This window comes from Excalfactoria chinensis, chromosome 16 (assembly GCF_039878825.1).
Source record: "Excalfactoria chinensis isolate bCotChi1 chromosome 16, bCotChi1.hap2, whole genome shotgun sequence".
Lineage (NCBI taxonomy): Eukaryota > Metazoa > Chordata > Aves > Galliformes > Phasianidae > Excalfactoria > Excalfactoria chinensis.
This window is the reverse complement of record NC_092840.1, coordinates 4,484,050-4,499,874: the sequence shown is the minus strand read 5'-3', so window position 1 is coordinate 4,499,874 and position 15,825 is coordinate 4,484,050. Positions and strand designations below refer to the sequence as shown.

The window sequence follows — 15,825 nt, the reverse complement described above, 5'->3', positions numbered from 1 at the left end:
CGGCCTCCAACCCGGAACGGACCCGCCGCGGACGGTGACGGGCCGACAGGGGGAGCGGCGCCGGGGTTCCGCCCCCTGGGGGCGGGGCGAGTGAGGGTGGTCGATGGCGGCGGGCGGCGCGATTGGCTGCTGGCTGAGGGAAGGCGGGGAGGAGGGGCACGCCCCCACGGAAGTGGCCAATCACAGGAAGAGTAGGGGACAACAGGGGGCGGGGCGGGGGCGCGCTGTGCACGTGGCTTTGTGCGGGAGTGACGCGGTGTGCTGTGCTGTGCGTGTGCCCAGGCCGTCCCAGCAGGCAGAACGCTGCACACCAGGCTGTGGCAGGTGAACGCAGAGCGCTCTCTGATTGCATGATCTGATGACAAAGGTCCAAATAAACCCGTCCTGAGCTTGTCTAGAGCTGCTTGCCATGTTGAAGAGCCATTTTACAGCCACCCTGCTTGCAGGCAGAAGAAGGGGCCTGATATTGGGTTTCTGTAGGGGAAGGTTAAATTGTCACCAGGTTTTTAATGAGTCCTGAGATTCCTCTTTAAGCCCTCAGTTAATTGGAAGTGAAATCATTAGCAGAGTCCTTGAGTTTTCCACCACATCCACTCTGACTGCTGTCTGACGAGGGACAGAATGCAGCTGGAAGGTGAGGGGACAGTGATGTTAAAGTAACAGAGTGGGAGAGAGGAAAGATTCGACAGGTGGGCACTGGGGGACGGGTTCCTGAGTGTGCAATTACAGAGACCAGCAATGGAGGCCTGAGCTGCACTGGAGACACTGGGAGTGGAGCCCAGGGGATGCTAGAACTGCAGCTGAGTCAAAGAAAAACCTCATCTGGAAAGGCCAAGAAGGGAAACTGAGTTCCTGACTGGGGCCAGGGATTCTGCTAAGCGCTGCTTGGATCCATGTGGCTGTTTCAGCTCCAAAGTCCCACTGCCACAGCTCTGTGTGTTAGCATTGTGCAGCCCCAGCAGAAGGGCAGCTGCAACTGAGTAAAAGAACTGAGAGTAAATAAATAGATGATGAAAGAAGTACATGGGTAAATATCTGCTCATTTGGATGGAGGATTAGAGGTTTCCTATCTGCTCTCACAGTCAAAAGCTGAGTTCAAGCATTGTGACTCATGCCCCTACCTTGCTTGAACCAAGACTGGAGATAAACATTTGGAGCCCGTTTGCTGGAAGGTCAGCAGCCTGGAGCCCAGACTCACTAACAACAAGGAGATGAGAATCCAAATGATCAATCCTAATTACTCCATGTGCAAATCAGACATTACATGAAAGGCAAAAAAAATGTCATCACATTGTCATTTTCCTTCTTTTCCCTTGTTTGCCAGCCAAATTTTGAGAACTCTACTTCTCTAAACTCCAGGCTCATGCTTGAGGCTTTCTTTATATAAGAATCAAGTGGGAAAGCAATGCAATGCATCCAGAATCTTCCCCCCTCAGCATGGGAAGAGGCCAGACAAACCTGTGACCCCACCAGTTCCCAGGCAGCTTTCTGCCCATGATCTCACTTCCTTCGGAGAGCAGCCAAGCTGACTTCATGCGTTACAGTACGCCCAGGGGCAGCTTCAGTCTGCATTACAACCCTTGTCACATTTTATAGTCTTTGGGAATTATGCCCTTCCGCCACTTCATGTCAGCCCAGCCACACAGCACTTATTGTATACCTCTGTAGGGATGCTGACAGGGCTTCCTCCAGAAAACCTCAGAATCCAGTTCGAACCCACAAAAAAAACAACCCAATCTCTTTGTCTCAGCTGCAAGACAGTAGGAGGGGCTGCCAGGACAGGAAAGCTGCTCAGGAGCTGCTCTGCTGATTTCCTCCTGCCTGGTCCTGCTGTCCTTCCCCTGCCCAGAGACCAAAGCTGATGTGGGCTCAGGTGCTGCCAGCAGTGGTCTGATGCTCAGATGGGCTCTGATAAAGGTCTATCCAGGTGCTCCTGGAGCTTCCCAAAGAACAAACTGCCAGAGCTCCACCTGTGACTTTTGTTCAGGTCACTCACAAGAAGAACCGAAGTGCACTGGTACCACAGGTAACGCTTTCCCATGCACTGTTATCAGTTCTGCACATGCAGGTATAGCAACAGTATCCTGTTGGTACCGTAAACTTTTGTGATCTACAAACCAGCTCACAAAGAAATAGTCCTGGATGGGAAGAATTCATGTGTGTCGCACACCCATCACTGTGAATTCACACTGTGAAGGCACAGTGTCAGACTACCACTGTTACCTCTGTTTTTGTTCTCTGCCTTCATGGGGGATTCTATGGAATGTGCAAGCATTTGCCTGGGGTCACAGGTGAGTTTAACCCCACAATAGAAACACAGCAGCTTCCTGTCTCGATTCTGCAAACCAAAATAGCAAGGAGTACAAAAACAAAGAAGAAAGCTCCCCACAAGTTAAGCACAAGGAGGCACATGAGCAAAGATAAATGGGCTGTCGCAGAGTTCACCTCCTTTGTTTGTAGTAAATTATTGTGTGTAATTCGTGTTTCCTGTCCATAAATGCCAGAGGAACTTGAAGACATGGAATCTGTTCTAATTTACTGAAGACAAAAACAATTCCTCTCAAGTCCATCTGGAACTTGTTTTTATCATAATTGTTTTAGGCTCAGTAACAAGTTCAAGATCTAACTGCCCTCCCTAATTGATTCAAGAATAAACAGATGCTCTATTTAAAGGCATCAGCTCCCCTGCTGCCCAGCCCAGCAACCATAGGGTTGCGGGATGAAAGGAGTGGTACACCGGGTCAGCACAGACCCCAACAAGCAGTGGTCTTCTAATGGGGCCACTTGTGCCACCAGCAGCGCTGGGGCAGGAAAACAGCCCCTGGCCCTATATGCAGTGAGTGTCCAGCTGGTGAGGTATGCCCTCTGCTCTCTCCTGCCACTAGCACGCTGTTTGTAGCTCTATCTAATGACCTTTAGCAGTGTGGTAGATGGCACACCCCTCCAGCCGAGCTGCATGCCATGCAGCAGGACTAAGTTCACCCCAAGCCCTTTCCCAGACCAGCACTCCATCCTGCAGCAGAGCCTCAGTTCTCTGCTTTGTTTGGAAACCAGGACAAACTCACACTGCCCACCAACCACATAAGGCTGAGTGAGCTGTCTGTGAGGTCTCGTTCACCCCAGTGCCCCCCAGCATGTGCTGTGCCAGCCCTATGCAAGGCACACATCCGTGTGAGTGGGAATGTAGTCACATGAGGAACATGTTCAGAAAGGTACAGGACACTGGAAAGGCAACTTCTGCTCTCAGACTCCATCCTTGCTGTATGGATGATGGGTACCAAGGACCCCAGACCCACCACAGAACAGTCACGAAGCAACTCTTCTCCAGTTCTGGAAACTCCACTCTATGGACTCACAGCCCATAGATAAGCTGTGTAACCATAACTGCCTGGGGCACTTGAGTCTTGTGTCTATCACACATCAGCAAAGTCTACAGTCTGAGGGCTAAAGTCAGGGGAAGATGAATCATGAAGAACTGGATGTTTGGTTGTTGTTGGTATTTTATTTGCTTGTTTATTAGAAAGAAACTAAAAATAGCACTTACTGCTCAGCCCTCCAAGGACAAGTGGGTTGCACAGGATTTGTGGTTAATCAAAGTTTATGTTTTTACTTCTTATGGCTTTTTGTTCAGAGATACAACTTCTTCTGGCATACTATGATATGAGAAAGATCATCTCACCTAAACCTCTTCAAGCAGAGTCTGGTCACATATCCAAATAAAGGTCCTCTTCTAAACCAGATTCTGATCATTAATTGAAGGCATCAAGAGAGGAAACCGCTGTCTCTTAGCACAGTTATTTTTTCCCAGTGCTTCATCACTCCTGTTAAGTTCTGCCTTGTGATCTGTTCCCTGCACCACGGTCACCTCCCACAGCTGTTGCTGGGGAATGTCATTCAAGGGCACTCATTTTGTAAGATTCATTTCATAACCACTGTGGCCAGTTGGCTAAGAGACTGCCAGGCAACACTTGTTTCCTATAAAAGAAGGTCTACTTTCGGCTGCAGAAATGCAGCATATACACCTGGGTGTGCTGTCAGAAGGGACATTTGCACTCTGGTTTTCACTGGAGCCAGGACTATGCCTGTGTCCTAGTCCAGGTGGCACTCAGTTAGGAACATCTCTAACAAAGAGCCCTACCTGAAGTGAGCACTAAATAAGATATCAGAACGAATCTGACACTGACATCGGACAGAACCATCCAGTTTGCTCTCTCTGGCTTTCAGATCACCCAGTTTCAACTAAGCCCCTGTGCCAGAGTATGATACAAAGAACAAAGGGAATAGCTCAGCTACAGCCTGACCTACTGTTCACAACAGACTGAGACAGGGCAATTCAATTACTAGTAGTATTTTGGCTTTCCTGGGTTATCCCAGAGAACCTTTATTGCTTAAAGCACTAACCCAGCACTCAGGAGACAGAGCCGCTCTTCTGACACCCAGAAATGCCCGCTTGCAGGTGAGCACCACAGGTGAGACGGAGGGCAAAGAAAAGCATCCGTTCACTCCCCGAGGCTGCTGTTGGAAAAGGCAGAGAGCTCCAGGAGCTCCCAGCCGGGCTGAGCACAGTGAGCCACAGCAGCAAGCATCCCGTGCTGCTCCTGCCGCTCAGTGGCTGAAGGTGGAGCAGCACTCAGCTCTATCATGTCCCAAAAGAGAATCTTGTACAGAACGGACCAGCAGCAACTGAATGGGGACAAAGAGGGGTTTTAAAACAGTTGTGCCTATAGAAAAAAGCAAGCCATGGCTGTCACTGCTGCCACACCATCTTCAGCAGCTCACACGGGACAAGGAACCATTTCTGGAACGCTGAGCAGCCCCACATTGGCTGGCCTCATTACCCAGGGCACATCAGGTCTGTCCTGCAGAAGCGATGTGTGATGAGTGCAGGAAGGGTGCAAAGCTGCCATCCTAGTGAAAGATAAGCCAGAAGACAAAGATGAAAGGTCATGGAAGAAGCCGCCATTGCTGTGCAATGCAACATTTTCTACTCATTAGAATTTAGCTGGAGCCTCTCAGAGATAACAAGAGGGCCTCTACCTGCACAAAGGTATTTAATTGTTAACCCAGGTTTTGAAACAGAACTGAATTTCAGTTCTGTACTCCAGAGGTGTCCCACAAATCCAGTGTACGAGGAGCTCTATGCCTCTGTGCACAACTGTGGAGCTCTGTTGGTTCCCTGATTGGTACCTCCTACAGTACAAAACCACGTACACTCCTTGGTACCAGCTGGCTTCAGAGCTTAGGAATTTGGGCAGCATTGGATCCTGCTGAATAATTACCCCAAACTGTCATGTATTTGAAAGAAAGTTAATGGAACTGTATTGCCAATGAGCATGCAGCCCCAGTTAGAGAATGTAAATGAAGTGTGTTATCCTGATGTAATAGGTGACTCAGTACACAGAATCATGGAATAATCTGGGTTGGAAAGGACCCTTAAGATCATCTCATTCCACCCCACCTGCTAAAGTCAGGGGCACCTCCCTCTAGACCAGGCAGCTCACAGCCCCATCCAGCTTGGCCCTCAATGCTTCCAGGGAGGGGGCATCCACAGCACTTTGGGCAACCTGTTCCAGTGTCTCACCACCCTCACAGTAACGAATTTCTTCCCGGTATCTAAGTAACCTGTTCCTGCTCCCGCTCCCTATAGGCTTTCTTTTTGAACTTCAGTAATTTCAGGAGCTTTTTGTTGATCCACAGAGGCTTCCTGGCATTCTTGCCTTCCTTCCTTTTTCTTGGGATGCACTGCTTCTGGGCTTGGAGAAGATGGTCCTTGAATACCAACCAGCTTTCTTGGGCACTTCTTCCCTCCAGGGATTTCCCCCACATCACCCTGCTAAGCTAACTAACTGAAGAGTTCAGAGTCTGCTCTCCTGAAGTCCTGAGTGGCAAGCTTGCTGTGCACCCTCTTTAACACCCAGAGGATTTTGAACCCCACCATTTCATGGTCACTACAACCAAGACCGCCCTTGAGCTTCACATCACTCACCAGCCCCTCCTTGTTGGTGAGGACAAGGTTCAGCATAGCTCCTTTTCCCATGGGTTCCTGTACAACTTGGAAGAGGAAGTTATCATCAACATACTTCAGGAACCTCTTTGATTTCTGGTGCACTGCTGTGTTGACCCTTTAACAGATACAGGGCTGGCTGAAGGCTGTGCGTTCAGTGCAGACTAGTTCTGTCTATCGGGCGTTTCAATCTGCCGCCGTTGCCCTGGCAAGGCTCACGTCACATCAAGTCTCTCCCGCGAGAGCTGCCCGCAGCCGGAGGGCTGCAGCGCGGTGCCGGCGTTTCCCTGGCGAAGGACGCTGCGGACCCACCGTGCCCGGAGCTGCGCTGCTCCGGCTCTGGCCCGGCTGCCAGGCGGCTGCTTCCGACCAACGAGTGTCAGTGCCTATTTCAGTAATCCTTTGGGGCGCTGCTGAGAGCACCAGAGGCTTTGCAGACAGGAAGGACCAGCAAAGAGGATGAACAAGCTGCAGAGATTGGTAAGAACGAGAAACTTTTCTATTATTGTCGACAGATTCTTCTTTTTTTCCCCCCTATTTTTATACGGCTGTGTAAGTCCTTGCAGGTTACTGTACTCATCAGCTCATGCCAGTCCTCGGGTTAGAGCTGGCAGACTGAGGGCACGTCGCACGGTGCTGAAGGCAGGCTGGGGGCGAACCCTGCAGGGCAGCTCGGCTGTGAGCTCAGGAACGTGCCGTGGATCCGGAAGGGAGGAGGCAAACATTCTCCCTTTGCTCACGGCTGTTAGAGTTGATAGACTCTAGAATGAATAGAGGGAAATCAGCAGGAGGAACGTTTCATCTTTAGGCGTTGTGGTTATAAATAAAAAGAAGCGTGTTGTTGTAGGCAGCTGGGAGGAGCAGGGATAGCAGGGGCAGGGATAGGGGCAGGGATAGCAGGGGCAGGGATAGCAGGGGCAGGGATAGGGGCAGGGATAGCAGAGGCCGGGATAGCAGGGGCACGGTCCTTGGCTCAGGTCTTAGCAATGAGACAGCAAAGCGGTGTAGCCAAGGAAAGTGCAAGTGAGTGCAGCGTGCCCTGTAACAGGAGCAGGAGAGAGCTCAGCCTCTTCTTGCTGCAGGGCAGGAACAGTCTGCTGTGCCTCAGTCAGAGAACGTCTTGTCTGAGGCTATGGAAGTTAATGACATTAAAAGGCTTTGAGGAAAGAAAAAAGCGAAGGGTAATTGAATTTGTGATTTAAAAGCTACTGGGAGGTGAGGCAAACTGTTCCTTTTTTCTTTTCTTCTTTTTTCTTTTTTTTTTTTGGGGGGGGGGGAGGGGTGTAGATGGCTCTGTAAGAGGAAATTGAGACGGTGAAGCAGACAAGGCTCCCCAGCTTTAGGATATCTAAGTCCTTTCTTGGTCAGTGGAATCGTATTCATGCAGCAAAACAGAATCTGGCCTGAGGTGACCTGCAGTGGTGGTGAACAGCCAAGCCCGAGCATGGGCTCTTCATGTCACCCTGCAGAGCTGCCCCGTGGGGAGTCTGGCCCTGGGCCACCTGGAACACTGTGCAGGCAGCACCAGGCTAAAGGCCAGGTGCCCCAACAAGCTCAGAGTGGCTTTGAGATATGAGACAGTGCTTCCAGCCCAGGGGCACCACCAGGGCACTGCTTTCCAGGCACAGCACCTCATGTACAGGTAGAAGAACTGAAGGCACGGACATAGAACACATGAGAATAGACAAGGATTGGCAGTGTGGCTGCAGCGGGGGATGGAGGTGTCTGTATGGGAACATGATGCTGCTGGCACATGGCTGTGCTTCTCTGCAGGGTCCAGTTGTGGAAACTCAGACACACAGAAAAGTATCCGGTCAAGGGTGGCAAGAATGAACTGGGATTTACAAACACAACACAGGAAAGATAAACAGAAATGTGTAGAAAGGGGGATACTCATGACTGTTTTTGCTCGTAAGCCTGACAGTGAGCAGCTGGGATAGCTTGTTCTACACCCTTCCAAAGGCAAGAGGCTTCTCTGATACCAGCACCCTGATCCCATGGTGTTGCATGAAGCAGCCCCATTAAATGGCTATATGAGCAATGGGCAGTGAAGAAATGACCTCAAGGAGGCACAAAATGTGACACAGAACCCATGACCTGCCTTGTATTTTGTCCACATCATTGTACCAAAAATGCAGAAAATCTTCTGACTGAATACTCAGCTGTAGACTGCTGAGCACCTGTAGGAACAATTGTGTGATGGGAAAGTTAGTCAGAATGACGTTGTCTGCTCCTGTACTGAAAGTGAAGCTGCATAGGAAAGGCAGTCTATTTTAAGCTCAAATGAAAGGGCAAAAAAATAAAGTATAATTGCAGTAAAAGAGTAGAAGAAATAGCATGGCAGTGAACAAGAGTGCTCTGGACATAAATAGCCCTAAGAAAATGTTATACTAGAGGGGAGCTGGAAATCATTCAGAAGTTATTAAACTTTGCCAAATGCTTCTTGAATAATTCATCATGTGGGTACAGGTTTTGTACTGAATTGAATTAACTGAAGCAATAACACCAGACCCTGGCAGTATTTGCTGTTGTTACACCGACTTTCTGTAAGCATATGCATTGAATATTAAACAAAAGACACTTGCAAGCCTTTGCCTCCAAGCAGTTCCAAATTGTGGAAAGCAATGAATTGTTAATATGGAATATTAATATAGTTTTGCACTTTTGGAAGCCATAGATTTTAAAACTCTGTATTCTGTTTTCTGTCTTTTGTACTTCCCATTATACAACATCATTTGTAGCTTGTGCTAATGTTCATCACACAGCGGGCCAAATGTCTGCTGAGCTGTTTTATTCTGAATCTATCTTATTTCTATCCATCTTCTTCAGCTTCAGAACAAGAACCTGATCCTGACAGTGTGTGCTGCTGGGATTGGAGGCACTTTCCAGTACGGTTACAACATCTCCATCATCAATGCTCCAACTTCAGTAAGTACTGCAGGTCTGAGAGGCTCCTCCTGAGGCACACGCTGCCTTAGTGTCCTCATTCAGGCTGCAGATGGTGACCTGCCACCAGAAATATGCAGTCTGCTAGTACTGAGGGTGGGAGTGTGTTGTCACCTCTGTATAAGTCATAGTCAAGGTACAGAACTTTGCCAACGTGAACCACCCTTATTCAGGATCCAATGTCACAAGAATTCTTTTAAAAGCCTTGGTTTTAGTTGTTTTAGAACTTCTAATTCCACTTTTTTTTTCCAACCTGCATCTTATGAAATTGATTTTTGCCCTTAAATGCAAAGCTGGACCCACGATGCATGTTTTTAAATTATCCAAAACAGCTACGCAGATACACAAGCCAAGTACAGCTTTTCAGCAGCTGCAGTTCTAGACCCTTATTCCTCTGTTAAAAACACGTCTATGAGCTGGGGGGTCATTTTCAGTCCAAGATCTAACAGTACGAACACAGAACAAACAGATGGATGCAGGAGGAAGCGTTTACATGTCTCTCACTCCATGGTCACACAGCACTGTCCTTCTCTCGCAGTACATCCAGACGTTCATGAACAGAACATGGTTGGAGCGCACAGGTGCTCCTCTGGAGAGTGGCATGGTCTTGCTGCTGTGGTCCTTCACTGTGTCCATGTACCCCCTGGGAGGCCTTGCAGGGGCTGTTGCTGCCGGCCCTATGGCCATTGTGTTGGGAAGGTAAGAGGTGCTGGATTATACTTGAAGCTTTGCAGTTTCTTTTAGGCCAAGGGGAAATATGCAGACTTGGCACACATCTGAGCTCACAACCATGTCTTTTCTCTCTGAAGGAAGATGTCACTGCTGGTTAACAACCTCTTTGTGATCGTAGCTGCGGCCTTGTCAGGATTCAGCCAGATGGCAAAATCTTTCGAAATGATTATGCTCAGCAGGTTCCTTACTGGTGTGAATGCAGGTATGAGGTATGCAGGAATGAGAAACCTAACAGGCCAAAAGTTATCAAAAGTATCAATTAGAAATAGAAGATACTTACATAGAAGTGATCTTAGACATCAAAATAATTTATCCTCTAGTCTGATCAGATGTGAAATTAAAGGTTTGGATTAAATAAATTTAGGTAGAACAGACATCACATTTCCTGCAAGAGAAAAGCTGACTGCATTTGCCCTCATCTCCTCTGCCTGCAAGCTGAGGCCAGCATTTGTCTGCCTTGCCAGGTGTAAGCATGAATGTTCAGCCCATGTATCTGGCAGAGAGTGCCCCAAGGAAGCTCCGAGGGGCTGTGGCCTTGACCTCTGCATCTTTTACAGCCCTGGGACTGGTGCTAGGCCAGGTTGTTGGACTCAGGTAATGTAAAGCTAGAAGCCCACTTTATACTTCATCTATTTTTCTTCTCTTTTTTCCTTTCTTTTTTTTTTTTTTTTTTTTTTTTTTTTTTTCCTTCTTTTTATTTTACTCCTCCCTTTCCTTTCTTTTCCAGTGCCCACACACAGCAGATGATTCTGGTCTCTTGTAAAACTTACTGAGCAAGGTACCTTTTATTTCTTTTTCTCCAGGGAGCTTCTAGGACGGGAGGAGAGCTGGCCACTCCTTTTAGCCAGCAACGCTGTGCCTGCCCTGATCCAGCTCATGGTCCTGCCGTGGCTTCCTGAAAGTCCCAGATACCTCTTGATTGACCGTGGAGACAGAGAGTCCTGCATCTCTGGTGAGCTCAGGGTGACAGCCACAAATGTTTGTAGATGCATTAGTAGTTGTACCCTTAAGCAGGTGGTAGTTGGTTGCATATTTGTGTGAACTGAAGTAATTCTGAGCACAGATTAATGTGTACTTCATAGCATCCTGCTTTTCTACTAAGACTTAGGCTGCAGTCTCTTGAGAATGGTGCTATGGTTTTACATCTGAGAAGCACTGTCTTGTTCATTCCATCAGTGATTACTTCCTCCCAAGTTAAACAACACTCTACAATCTTAAATATTTACAATCTATTAAGATAATTTAAAGGCATCTTCCTAAAAAAAGTACTTATTTTTTTAAAATAAATAAAAGGTCAAAAGGTGCAGCTTGAGTTCACAGTGGCGTACATGTTTTGTAACTGTGAAGTGAAATAAATGCTGGCTAAGGTGCTCATGACCAAATGTGCAGCCAGTTCATATTAAGGGATTTGCTTAGATTTGTAGCATACAATCCCCGTACACAAAGAAGTAGGAATTAGTTTCCAGGAAACATGTACCAAGAACGTCTTAATTGCCTGCATTTCCCTGGGAATCAACCCACTTGAGGTATGAGTCAGAATCATGGCTGCTGGAATAGCAAGGACTGGAAATATTCTCTTGTTAAACAGTGGGGAAGGATTTGCAGTCCCTACTCCCTAATCCCTCAAGGGGCTGCCACTTGCCACTTATGGAGGCAGTACCGTGATCATGGGCTGTTCTACAGCTTCCCACAATCATCATCTACTGCTCAGCTGTTTGTCCTGCAGAGATGGGCAAATAAAGGTAAAGCCTGAGTTCCCTTGTCCTTGTAGCACTGAAGAAGCTCAGAGGCAGCAGTGACCTGGGAGAGGAGCTGGAGGAGATGCTAGCTGAACAGGCTGCTGCCAAAGGTCAGAAAGCGAAGAAGCCCTGGGAGCTGTTCCGAAACCCAGCAGTGAGGTGGCAGCTGATAAGCATCATCGTGCTGAGCAGTGCCATGCAGCTCTGCGGGAACGATTCGGTGAGCTGCTGGTGGCTGCAGCAATCAGCAGCAGCACTGCATGGGCTGTGGGTGCAAGCACTTGGGTTTAACACTCCTGCAGAAGCAGGAGCAGCGTTCTGCTCTGCCTCTGTGGATCTGGCTGCAGAAGGCATGAACAAAGTAGTGAAGGAGGAATTGTGGGAGAAGTTGAATTGGAGTATATAAAATGATGCCATAAAAAGGAAACTGGGTACAAATGATAGGTCTGTGCTACAGTGCCTGCTTAATATGCAGGAAAAACCCTTTGGCATCCAGCCCTGATTTTCACGGTCCTTCAGGAAAAAGCAAGTGGATGTATTTTCAGACATCTTCCCTTACTGCTCTTCTCTCTTCTCTCCACAGATGTACTTTTATGCAGCTTACGTGTTCCAGGAGGCTGGAATTCCTCAGGACAAAATCCCGTATGTTGTCATCGGCACAGGGAGCTGTGAACTGATCACGTCTGTTACTTGTGTGAGGCTCTTAAAACACTGCTGACACACAGCTGTGCTGACAGTGAGGAGGACACTGATGACAAATTTTACATTGCCTGTTATCCCGAGGAAGCACTTTATAATACAGCGGTCAGGCAAACTCTCAGCATTTGTGTCCAGAGGGGTTAATGCTGTGCTTTGTAAGACACTGCATCGTCATCACTGTCTGAACAATGCTCTCTGGAAGGGTCTGAGTGAACACTGTGCTTCTGATCTGTGCGCACTGTCTCTAGAAAATGAAACTTCTACCTCATGTCATCACAGCTACAGGCAGGGTTTAGGTGCGCTTGGGATGTTCCTGTCTCCTTGGACACCCATCTTGCTGGCTCCTGTCAGATCCCTTCCCCTGAGCGGCCTTTCTCTTTCAGCTAGGAGTTGCAATGGGACAAGAGGGAGCAGGCAGGAATCTAAACAGATGTTGAACATTTTGCTCTTTTCACTGTGTTACTTTGTGCAGAACATGATTATAGACTACGCTGGCCGGAGGCCGCTGCTGCTGGGAGGATACATCCTCATGGCAGGATGGGCCACTGTCTTCATGGTCGCTCTGAGCCAGCAGGTAATGCACTCCACTGGATTATTTAAGCAATTGGCCTTTGCTTTTTTATGTGATTGAGGTGTCAAGTGGTGGCAAGTAACACTAAATGCTCTCATTGTCTTTTCCCTATGGCTGCAGACTCAGATTAGCTGGATGCCTTATCTCAGCATGGCCTGCATTTTTGCCTATATCCTGAGCTTTGGAATTGGACCAGGTCAGTTCCCCACGTTTCACTGAAACTTTTGGGTGCCATGGGAGTCTGGAGCAAGCACATGGCTTTGAAAGTAATTCCTTGTCACAGTCTTTACAGTGTCATAGGATTGAACTAATTATGAGCAATTTTCACAGCCAGATCGCAGTGAGAATAAAACCTCTTCCAGCAGTTCATTCCAACATGAAAGAGACTAAATAATTACCCAGCCCTTAATATTTAACCTAGGACTTCCCCACTGCTGTTCATCTCTTTTACCACTTGTTCTGGCATTGTTGACTAGTGAGAATAATTTACTGAATAACAATTTACTGTTCTCACAAATGTCACATTTGTTTTGCTTGTGCTGTCTTGGTTTTTATCAGCAGTGTTACCAACAGTGTTATTAACTTTCCTGCTATTTCTTTTTCCAGCTGGTGTAACAGGAGTTCTGCCCACGGAGATTTTTGATCAGATGTCCCGACCAGCTGCTTACATGATCTGTGGGTCTCTGCTCTGGTTCAATCTCTTTCTGGTTGGAACAGCGTTTCCATTCATTGTGGTGCGTTCCCAAGGCAATGCAATGGTGATTTCTAATGTAAAGCTTTGCGGGCATGAATGGCCCATAGTTTTGCTCCATCCTCTACTGAGAATGGCTGGGACTACAGCTGCAACTTTGTTCCCCTTGGCCAGACCCTGGCACCATTCCCTATGTTGATTCCTGAAGTGAAAGGGAGCAGAACTCCACCATATGCAATCCCGTCTTAGTTCCTATTGTGGATCTCCATTCTGTCCAGTTGTGTATAGACAGAAAGCCAGAAAAACACATTTTGAGATACTTTTCTTGCTACCTCAAAGCTCCCAAACTGTGCTGGAGTGCTGCTGTGCTCCTTGCTGGGGAGCACACAAATACTCTCTGGATGAAGTTAGTCCATGCAGGGAAGGGGTTTAATAACCTGTTTGCTGTCGTACAGAATGTCTTTAACATCACCTTGTTCTTTACCTCCTCCTCAGAAAAATCTAGCACATTTCTGCTACGTCCCATTCCTTGTGGTTTGCATCTGCACTGCTGTCTACATTGGGTTCTTCCTTCCTGAGACCAAAGGAAAGTCCTTCCTGGAAATCTCGGAGGAGTTCAGGAAACGGAACTTCAGAGCTCAGAGCCATGAAGCTTTCTATAAAGGCCCTGAGGAGATCAGGTCCACCACGCTGTAGCAGAAGGAGAATGGCGTCTGGTTGAAATTCAGCAGTGGTTGTATTCTCTTTGCAGGGACACAGAGAGAGGAGCAGGGCTGGGGAGAATATGCTGCTCTTAGATTCACCTTCAAAAGACTTTAGGGCAAGATACAAAATTCAGCCATTAGGATCACATTGCTTATTTACTGCATGTGTTCAACTCCTCCTAAGTCACCATTTTACTGAAACCCTAACATGATTTGTCCTGTCAGCTCCTGGGGATATTCTCAGGGTCTGCTTTCCTGCTAAAAAGCTTGAGAGTTTCTCTTAAAAAGCAGGTCATGTGTGACGTGGTGGTTCGACTGAAACACATTCAAGCAAGTATATCAGAGAAATGCCTGACAACAGCATGATACAGCAAGACATGGAACCTGATTGCTTTGCTCAGGGACATCACTAGATGTTACAAAGGTTGTAAGCCACCTCTTCATCAGCTGAATTTCTTAACACTTGATAAACCATTTATTGTCTTGCTACACAGACTATTTTCCTGCTGCTTAAAAGCAAGGTTCTCTGAGTTGAAATGTGAAGTGCCTGCTTCCAGCCAGCAGTGAAACTCAGGCCATGCTGCCACATGCCTAAATGTTGATTTAGGATATGGCGTTTAGGTATTCAAATCTGAAATTTGGCCCCAGAGGCTTAGAGCTTAGGATGGACATCAATTCAAAAGGGAAAAAAAGGGAATGAAGAATGGATTCCCCCCTCTCCCAAATTCAAAGGCAGTTTTGGATAAATGCACGCCCCCTCTGAAGGATCCATAGTTATTAGCCTGAGCTTATCAGTGTCACAGATCTTGGTTTACACAGAACTTTGTGCTGTCACAATTGCATTGCTGCAGATCTATAGTACACGCCGACTACTAAATAGCAACAAAAGCTGTAAATCTGTTGTAGGTTTTTAATACTAAGTAACACACATATTAAAGAGTGACAGGCTGATGCCTTATTCTCTTATCACCAAACACCACCATGCAATGCTTCAGCAACTTTCTTCTGAATTTCTTCTAAGTTTAATCTGCCTTTCTTTTCAAACCAAACAGCAACTCGCACCCCAGAAGCACCTTTTTGTTTTTCTTCTTCTTCTTCTAAATCTGGGCTCTCAGATAAAAAAAATTAACATGATTAAGTTCTTCTTTTGGACAGCAGATGAAATTCTCAGTACCGTGTCGCAGTGCTCCTGTTTCTGTTATTAAGTGATTTCAAATAGACCACTATTTGTTGAGCAAGCAGTTGATTATTTTCAGCTATAAATGCATGTGATGGGTAGATTAAGAAGAAAGCTTCTAGCACTTGCTGCATGGCTTATACAGCTGATGTTCGGGCACCACTTTGCAGACTATTTCCTCTGGACTGATTTTCTTCATGGCTTGTTTTCTTGCCATCCAATCCTGTGTTCTGTCTCTGGTCCCACCTGGACACTGCCAATGCATCATGCAGGTACTAAGCCTCCATTTTACACCTGTGCTCTGCTGAAGCTGCGGTTGCAGGGAAGAGGAACGTTGGCAAAATAAGTAAAGTTTCTTTCTGTATATTTTTAACCAATTTTAATTTTAAAAAGTCCAGCATTTTTGAATGTCGTTGATGTAAACATAATGTTTCCCAAGTGTATTACTGTCATGTTGGGCATGGACAGATGTATATCTCCAGAGTCTGTGCAAGAACCATCTCTTTCACAACCTACAGTTTTCAGTGTAGGAAAAATAAATGTAAATGTTTGTTCATCTGTG

General features: G+C 47.1%; 1 protein-coding gene across 2 annotated transcripts; it reads left to right on the top strand.

Moving 5' to 3' along the window:
- Positions 1-6,105: 6,105 nt before the first annotated feature.
- On the top strand, positions 6,106-15,825 carry LOC140259490 (solute carrier family 2, facilitated glucose transporter member 11-like). Of its 2 annotated transcripts, XM_072350890.1 has the most exons (12): positions 6,106-6,484; positions 8,834-8,932; positions 9,489-9,649; positions 9,760-9,884; positions 10,147-10,276; positions 10,486-10,634; positions 11,454-11,641; positions 12,005-12,115; positions 12,593-12,694; positions 12,812-12,887; positions 13,298-13,425; positions 13,878-15,825. In XM_072350890.1, the coding sequence occupies exons 1-12, from the start codon at positions 6,464-6,466 to the stop codon at positions 14,076-14,078; spliced, it is 1,491 nt and encodes a 496-aa protein (XP_072206991.1). In that variant the 5' UTR covers positions 6,106-6,463; the 3' UTR covers positions 14,079-15,825. The 2 variants fall into 2 exon arrangements, with proteins under 2 accessions (XP_072206991.1, XP_072206992.1); XM_072350891.1 differs by lacking the exon at positions 10,147-10,276 and having other exon boundaries at positions 6,204-6,484; positions 9,760-9,891.

Bases quoted from the DNA above. Each gene is read 5' to 3' on its own strand.
- LOC140259490 (XM_072350890.1), top strand. From the start codon at position 6,464: ATGAACAAGCTGCAGAGATTG. The intron at 10,277-10,485 runs GTAATGTAAAGC...CTTTTTCTCCAG, and splicing joins GGCCAGGTTGTTGGACTCAG to GGAGCTTCTAGGACGGGAGG. The intron at 10,635-11,453 runs GTGAGCTCAGGG...TTGTCCTTGTAG, and splicing joins CAGAGAGTCCTGCATCTCTG to CACTGAAGAAGCTCAGAGGC.